The sequence below is a fragment of the Salvia hispanica genome, unplaced genomic scaffold (assembly GCF_023119035.1).
Source record: "Salvia hispanica cultivar TCC Black 2014 unplaced genomic scaffold, UniMelb_Shisp_WGS_1.0 HiC_scaffold_1142, whole genome shotgun sequence".
NCBI lineage: Eukaryota > Viridiplantae > Streptophyta > Magnoliopsida > Lamiales > Lamiaceae > Salvia > Salvia hispanica.
This window is the reverse complement of record NW_025951408.1, coordinates 1-8,246: the sequence shown is the minus strand read 5'-3', so window position 1 is coordinate 8,246 and position 8,246 is coordinate 1. Positions and strand designations below refer to the sequence as shown.

General features: G+C 36.1%; 2 protein-coding genes across 3 annotated transcripts; both read right to left on the bottom strand.

The window, feature by feature from the left end:
* Positions 1-214: 214 nt before the first annotated feature.
* LOC125197984 (piriformospora indica-insensitive protein 2-like) lies at positions 215-2,196 on the bottom strand. The gene is made up of 2 exons (XM_048096460.1): positions 1,672-2,196; positions 215-1,508 (listed from the first exon to the last, which is right to left on the bottom strand). Exons 1-2 carry the CDS (start codon positions 1,879-1,881, stop codon positions 342-344), a joined length of 1,377 nt encoding a protein of 458 aa, XP_047952417.1. The 5' UTR covers positions 1,882-2,196; the 3' UTR covers positions 215-341.
* A 1,817-nt stretch (positions 2,197-4,013) lies between these two features.
* Positions 4,014-7,142, bottom strand: LOC125197983. Of its 2 annotated transcripts, XM_048096459.1 has the most exons (7): positions 7,023-7,142; positions 6,537-6,752; positions 6,340-6,466; positions 5,852-6,136; positions 5,662-5,778; positions 4,432-4,873; positions 4,014-4,229 (listed from the first exon to the last, which is right to left on the bottom strand). In XM_048096459.1, exons 2-6 carry the CDS (start codon positions 6,734-6,736, stop codon positions 4,436-4,438), a joined length of 1,167 nt encoding a protein of 388 aa, XP_047952416.1. In that variant the 5' UTR covers positions 6,737-6,752; positions 7,023-7,142; the 3' UTR covers positions 4,014-4,229; positions 4,432-4,435. The 2 variants fall into 2 exon arrangements, with proteins under 2 accessions (XP_047952416.1, XP_047952415.1); XM_048096458.1 differs by lacking the exon at positions 4,014-4,229 and having other exon boundaries at positions 4,378-4,873.
* Between the last annotated feature and the right edge of the window lie 1,104 nt (positions 7,143-8,246).

The window sequence follows — 8,246 nt, the reverse complement described above, 5'->3', positions numbered from 1 at the left end:
ATTCTGTGAGTCTGTGCAAACTGCAAAGTGCTATTTCTGAGATACAAATATCGACAGAGCAAAACTACAGGGTGTTGGCCCTATTACCATTGCTCTTTCCCTTTCAATGCATTTAAACCCAACCATAAACATTTCTTTAGTGCACATCACTTCCTTGGCTGCTTCTCTCTTATACCACAATATAACTAACTTGTTTTGTGCCTATTAAAAGCCATTTTGCCAATCATCTCTTCATTCCATCATAATATATGACCTCAACCTTAAAATAGGACATAACTCAAATCCTACCATATTACTACTAAGTCTATCATGATCATCCCCTCAATAACTATATCTACAGATTACATGAAATTGAAAACTATAAACATAACAAAAACCAAGTTCCTAACACAAGATGATACTAATAGTGGTGATCCTAATGAAACAAGAGGTTTGGAATCACCAAACTTGAGAAATCTCATCACATCCTTTTGGCATTGTTTCACCCCTTTAGGCACATAATTTGCCTGCACACGGTAGCAAAGATTTGGATTATCCCATGCACCAAATCTTCTCCCCATTTTGCCGTAAAACAAAGCAGAGAATTCAAGCTCCCCTGTCAAATTATTACCATGAAGATACATTGCACCAACATTAGGCAAACTTGCAAGACTTGAAGGGATCTCCCCTGTCAGCATGTTATTGTTGAGCCCCAGAAACCTCAGCCCCCGGAGACGGGCCATCGACTCTGGAATGCCACCTGTCAGGCTTGCGTTCGAAAGCTCAAGCGCAGCTAGGCTCGTCATTCTCTCCCACTGGAGCTCCATTAGCCCACCTCCAATGGGGTTGTTTGAGAGGACTAGTTCTTGCAAGAACTCCAAATTCTCTAGTGATTTAGTGATCCCACCTCTCAATCTGTTGTTGCTGAGATCTAAAAGTGTCAAATTCTTCAAGTTCCCAAGACTTTCTGGGATATTCCCCTGCAGTTTGTTGTAGCTCAAATCAAGCTTCAAGAGTGGGACCATCCCTCCAAAACTCAATGTCAAAGGGCCAGATAGTAAATTCCTGCTCAAATCAAGAATCAACAATTGCTTTAGCCCTACCAAGCTATGGGGTATTTGGCCTACAAATGAATTCCCAGCAAGATTCAAACGCTCCAATTCCTTCAAATTGCCTATGAATGGATGCAATTCACCACTCAGTCCATTCTCCACCATCACCATTGATTTGAGACTCTTGAGCTCCCCGAGAGAAGGCGGGATTCGCCCCGTTAGCCCGGGGTTTGACCGGAACTCCAGCGACTCCAAGCTTGGGCCGAGAGCTCCCCAACTCCGAGCAGGGATTGAGATAGGGCGGCGGCGCAACGCCGTGAAGCAGTTGAAGAATAAGAGAGATTTCAGGTGGCTTAGTGCAAAGAGATGAGGGCTGAAATCAGCGCATTGAGCGCAATTTAGGGAGTTTTCATGAAGAGATCCTATGCTTAACTCTGTCACATACCAAAATCCATCAAACAGATCGCATGAAACACCCTGTCATAAAAAAAAAATCCTTTTTCACTTCACATAATCAAAAACCACAAAAAAAGAAGATAATAATGGGGCTAGAAATATGCTAAAAGCTGCATTTCCCTTTTCATTTCAAGAATCTTGAAATATTGGAAGAAATAGAAAGCGCACACAATCAGTGAGTCACCTCAATGGGAGTCCAACCACAAGGATCCGGATAAAGATCCGAACCATTCCACCATTTGCCCACGAAAGTTTGAATAGTAGAATACAGAGCTGCTTTCTCCCCGCTCTTCATTGGAGCTGCCTCGCTCTCAGCCTCTCCATTGCACCACAAATTTAAGCTAAATATGCAGAGGATGACGATCCAACACATCAAAGATTTGATCTTTTTCATAATCCCAAAAAAGGGTTTTATTTCTAGCAGGTAAAACTTTGCAATCAGATTTGTAGTCTTTGACAGTCGCCTGCACAAAAAACAGAGCAGTCTACACCTCTGTTGACTATTTATATACCTTCACACAGAAAACCTCTCTGTCCAAGTACAAAATAACACCAAGAATTATGAGACGTTTGAGAAATATTTTGCACCAACTCTGATTTATTGCAAATAGGAGGCATAATGCAAAATAAAGTCTACTCTATTTTTGCAGAAATATAAAATACTAGAAGGTTAATTTTATCTATTTTTTTGCATCAAAAGTGATAAGCTCCTAAACATAAACTGCTGAAGAAATGAACAAAGAAAGGGATCTATTTTTAAAAAGGGAAAATCTATGGGTTTTATATAGGTGGAATTAAAAAGTTGGTTGAGTTAATGCCTGGCCCTTTTTATCAATTTCATTTTTGTTTTTTGTTTTTTGTTTTTTGTTCGGGGGTGGGGGGATTTGAGAATAGTATTTAATTTGTTTTCATATACGGAAAAAACTGTAATGGAGTTATTAAATTTTGATAATGAACAAGAGTTTGATTTGAGGGACCATTTTGCATGGCAAAGGGGCATGTCAATGCATGCAAACAAAGGCAGTTTTTGTCCGTTAGCGGCGTGTCTGAATTTCTTACAATCTGGGCAACCTCCTTCCTACATGGAATAGGGATATCATGTATACTGGGAACTTTGTAAGAAGATCTCCAAGGAGAGAAGAGAAGGTATATAGAAAATGACATATTATGTATTTACTTTTTTTAAAAGTAATATACTCTTTTAAAAAGTAGCACATTTTAAGGGGAAAAGGTATATAAAAAGGTAAATTAGTTTTTAAAAATAAAAAAATAGTATAAAATGCATTAAATATTATAAAGTGTAATACCTTATCAAATATCTTTCCCCTTGAAGAAGGGTTTTCATGAAAAGACGGCAAATATGACAGTTATAATATTTTACCTCTCCATTGGTGGAGGGGTAAAGATACATCTTCAAAATAGAAAAAGGTACAATACCTCTCCAATTGGAGAATGATTTTTATGAAAAAAAGGTAAATATGATAGTTATAAGGACATGTTTTATAGTACTCAAATTTATGTTTTTCAATTAGTTCTCCTAATAATGATAGTACGTGGGAAATACGTGATTTATGATTGATTTGACACACCAAATGACAATATATTTGAACCACTGAATTTTTGTTCCAATATACATTCATTTGAAAGACTATAGATTGGTGGTGGATCAATACATTTGATTTTTGCTCAACCTACCAAATCCACCATTGTTCATTTTCTGTGTCTTTGCGAACTCTTCATAGTTCATCCCCGCTATAATAATCAGGGGTAAATAGTAGATTTGCTCATTTTCTTGGTACAAATTTTTTTCAGTGATTAAGATAGGGTTTAGGCCCATGCTAGACATAATATTACCCTATTTTCATATTCATGCCTGCATAAAGTCTTGATGAATAAAGTGAAATAAAAGGAAAATTACAAAAACTAGAAACATGAAAAAGCACACAGCTGCACAGTGCACACAATGTGTGAGCATATGAATAACATGAAATAAAAGGAAAATTACAAAAACTAGAAACATTAAAAGTTCACACAGATATACACACAGTAAGTGTGCATACAGCTATATACTTACTTATAAGAGGGACCGATCATATAAATGTTTGTGTCTGAAACAGAGAGAGTCCTTTTTATCAACGCTATAAGCTTAGGACCACACTATTAACACCATGATAAGTCCTTTTCTTGGCTTCTCCAACTTTTAAACGTTTGAGTTCTACTATTTCAGAACCCAAATGATTTCATCTTTTTCTGTTACAAGAATATGATTTCAAATAGTAGAATCTGATAAAATCCAAACAAAATTGGAGCAGTAATCGTCGCGGATCTGTAGCTCAATTTTTGCTCCAAATTAGTATATCATCCTATTGGGCTGGTAAATGGGCTTTGTGTGTCTATAGTGCATATAGACTACATATTAAATTGGTGGTTTTTGATAACATAAAAACCTAAACTATGAGCAAAAACTCTGCTCGCTATAGCGCTTGTAGCAAATTTGTGAGTAGTTTTTGCGAGCAGAAGTTCATTTGCGACCACCTTTTTGCTCGCTAATGGTGGATGTCGATTAAACTATGTATGTGCTCGCAATATTCCTAGCACCTCCATTTTGCTCGCAATTCTTCTAGCACCTCCATTTTGCTCGCAATATTCCTAGCACCTCCATTTTGCTCGCAATTCTTCTAGCACCTCCATTTTGCTCGCAAATTTTCTAGCACCTCTTGTGCTCATTATCGACAGCTCTTTCTGCTAGCACAAAATTGTGATTTGTTCTCGCATTATCGACAGCTCTTTCTGCTAGCACCTCTTGTGCTCATTATTTTTCTAATTTATTATCTGGATAACCATAAAGAACAAAATTGAAATTGACAATTTATAAAGAACAAAATTCAAAACTTACATTAAATCCAACAATAGTTCTAAAACAAAACAATAGTTCAAAACTTACACTTTCAGTTTTTACTAATTCGGTTAACCTTTTTAGTAAGATCCAACAATAGTTCTAACATCCTCTCATTTTCTTTCTCAAATTCAGCGCGTAACTCCATTTTTTGACGCGCTAAAGCAGCATCACGCTCTGCACTTTGACTATCCAGCTCCGCTTTCAACGCTGCATTTTGCATCTCCAGCTCCGCATATCGCTGCTCCTGCTCCGCGCGCATCTCAATTGTGATTTGTTCTCGCATTGCTTGTAACTCTTCCGTGCTAACGCCTGAGCCCCCAGTGGACGAACTGCTAGCATCAGCGAAATAAATGCTTGTGGCCTGTCCAGCTCCGGGAATTTGTTTTCTCTTCATATTCTTCACAAAAAGGTCAAGGTAAATGCGATCAAAATCTGGATCTACTTCCCCAGCAGCCCGCAACTCATCGGCTCTTGCCTTAACTTGCTCCTATGAACATGTATAATAAGACTTCAAACCAATGCAGTAACTAAAAGATAACAATAAGCAAGTAAGCATCAGTTAAGCATCAGAACTAAAAGAAGAAAACAGTAAGCATCAATGCCCCTTGTTTGCATAACTAAAAGATACAGATATTAATCAATCAAGATATGGTCTACTCCAACCAATGCATGCACATGCTATATACGGTCTATTACAACCTGCATATGACCCTAAAACTCGTAGAAAGCAATGCATTGCTGCCAAATTCAATCTGAAATGGTGCTAAAGGATTTTATCTGCTACTCTCATAAATCAAAAGAGCCAAGAAAACAATTTAATACATGAAATGAGAAGATGGTGAGGTTTCCAAACTACAACACCTCTTATTTCAAGAGTAATCAAGAATCAGATTTATATAGCACACTCACATATATGCTCATCACCTGTTCACTCCTTCATAACAAACCTTTTATTTCAACAGTAATGATATCAGCAAATGGTAAACCCCCTTCAACACTGCCTTGGTTTTTCATGAAATGCTCACATAGAATCAATCATGGAAGCATAGCATAGATGCAAGGCAGTACCCATTTTTCTTCATTTAAAATCCCAAAGATGCAAGACCAAAAAATGCTTGATATCTTATTTAATTTCATATTTTGGGGGTGATCATCAAAGGATCAAGTGATTATCATAGTCACTACTACCATCATATTCATATTTACTTCCAGCAGTTGTCACTAAAATATTAATTATATATAAATAAATTTGTAAGCAAATTAATTTGAGATTACCATTTTTTCTATGGCGCGCTGCGAACACAACTCCCCCGGTGAATCTTTGCCTCTTCGCGTGTGAACCCTTATATAAAATTCTACAAACTTAGGCATCTTCCCATTATTCTCTTTAATCTGCAAAGAATATTCAAAATGATTAATGATAATTAAAAAATGAACAAGTTAAACTACAAAATGTAATGTCTACCATCTTTTCCACTGTAACGTCAAATGAAACAGATCCGTTACAATGTGTGCCGGGGGCTTTCTCATATCCTTGTTTACGATTCTTCGAGCATCTCTCGGAAACCTTGATAGACGCAGCCGTATTCCATGCTTTAGTGTAGTCTTCCCACAATGCATCCGTGAAGTAAGCAGGCTTTCTTTTCCTATTTTTCAGTCTGTAGATATGATTGCCATACTTACGCTTGCATCTTGTGTGAAAAGCACTTTTGGCAAGGTCTTGATTATAGTTCTCAATATTGGCATGGGCCTGCCAAATCATATAAAAGAAAAGAAAAAAAAAAGTTATATAACAAAATATTAAATAAAATATATAAAAATTCTATAGACTTCCCAGCAAATGTTAATAAAGAAAAGAATTCAGTTAGATCAAGAAATTCTAAGCTACAATTAGAATATCAAGTAAAACATTGACCATTCTTTACTCTAATGGATTATAGTTTATACAATTACCTTAAATTCTTGCCAATAGGATTCAATGCATGAATCATCAAGTTTTGCTTGTGAGAATGCAGTTGGGTGCACTATATTTTGGAAAGCATCTTTCAATATGTTCGCCACAGCTCTGGAAGGGTACAATCTGCATATCAATATATAGTTATAAACTTTAAAATTTATAAAAAAATGTATAAAATTATCTATCCACTTACAATCCATCATTCCTGAGATGAATGAATATACGGCCTTCTTGATCATGTGTAGGATGGTCCTTCACTGTACCATTTCCGCTCACTGTATCATTTTCCTCCAATTCTTCCTCTTCGACATGAATTTCTTCCTCATGAGCATTTTCTTCATCATCATCGAGAAGAGCCAACCTGCGTCCTCGTCTTGTAAATCCTCCTCGCATTTTTCTATCCAACCTACTACTGACGATAAGAGTAATAGTAAGTATTATCCAATCTGCGAGCCTATTGCTGCCATGTCAAGCCTAAAAATACAATTTCCTCAGATTTCTATTCAGAGTATCATTCTATAGAATATTGTAAGGAGGCAATACTATAAGACCCACATGTGACCAAACATAGAAAGATTTAAGTGCATAAGCTATATGTTAATGCATACAATTTTAAACAATATTCTATGAACTTATCAGTAACATCATGCTAGATTAATATAAACCAAGCTATACTCACCAATAAGATGAAGCTTCAGTTAGGCCTTTCAGTCTAGGGCCAGTAGCAGCAGATCAACATAAACTACAAAAGAATAGCCAGATTAATAGAATGCCAGACAGTTTAGTTCAACATTCATTTCACACAGCCACTAAATGAGGTTAATTAATTAGGTACTGACATAAAAACGCCCCATTTGAATTTACTAACACATACACATAGATAATAGTGGTAATACATATTCTACTTTATATATACAGTACATGATTGAAGTCTTAAAAGCATAGGCCAAGCAAGACTAGGGTTGAGTGGTTACTTATAAGGCCACGACAACAGATCCTTTTTTTGATGTTGTAATATTGACAATATAGTCTCGACTTGCAAGTAAATAATGTTTATTTCTTTATTTATTTACATGAGACATCTTGGACTGTAGAGTGTTGGACATACTAATTCCATTACTACAGCCCATTTTCATTGAATTGTTATCTTCAGCCCACGTCTTAATAAGGATCAAAAGTTTTATCTTTACAGCCATCGTGGAATTACCAAAATCACGCCGATTCCATCAAATTTTTATCATAACCCACCAGATTAAAGAACCCCCCTTGTCACTAAATTTCACTCTCGATCTGTCTTACTCAACCGTAAATATCGAATCTTTACTGCAATTTCTCTATAAGTTGTATTTGTATATTTGATATTTTTAATAATTTAATTAAATAGATATATAAATATCATAATAATTAAAATGTGAAAATAAAATCTATACAATATATAAAAGGGGAGTTTTGGGGGTATTTAGGGAAATAAGGGGAACTTTGGGGGTATTTAGGGGATAGCCCTTTTGTTTGTAAATTTAAAATTCAAAATTTGTGACCAAATTTTAGTGAAAACACAAAAACACAATTCCGTAATTCAATTTACACAACTTCTATTTTAGTGGGAGTAGTGGCTCTTAATTAGTTGCGTCCCACATTTAGAAGCATGGGACACCTATATTGTGTTTTGTGGAAGAAGAGATTAAGAGGCTGGAATAAGAAGAGGTAGTGTCAATTTCCAAGACATCATCTCGTGGTATGTATACATATATTGTTTTAGTTTGCGTAGTGTAACTAATTTTGGAACAATACGATGTAGGTGGTTTATGTTGGTGAACATTGGACTAACGTTTGTGTTTGGGGCGAGTCTGGGATGGATTGTGGTGAAACTACTTAAACCACAGTCATATATAGCAAATATAAT

Coding starts and splice junctions, on each gene's coding strand:
- LOC125197984 (XM_048096460.1), bottom strand. CDS start 1,881: ATGAAAAAGATCAAATCTTTGATGTGTTGGATCGTCATCCTCTGCATA. Junction 1,509..1,671: donor GTGGTTGGACTCCCATTGAG/GTGACTCACTGA, acceptor TTTTTATGACAG/GGTGTTTCATGCGATCTGTT.
- LOC125197983 (XM_048096459.1), bottom strand. CDS start 6,736: ATGCGAGGAGGATTTACAAGACGAGGACGCAGGTTGGCTCTTCTCGAT. Junction 6,137..6,339: donor CCTATTGGCAAGAATTTAAG/GTAATTGTATAA, acceptor ATGATTTGGCAG/GCCCATGCCAATATTGAGAA. Junction 4,874..5,661: donor AGCGCGCCATAGAAAAAATG/GTAATCTCAAAT, acceptor ACATGTTCATAG/GAGCAAGTTAAGGCAAGAGC.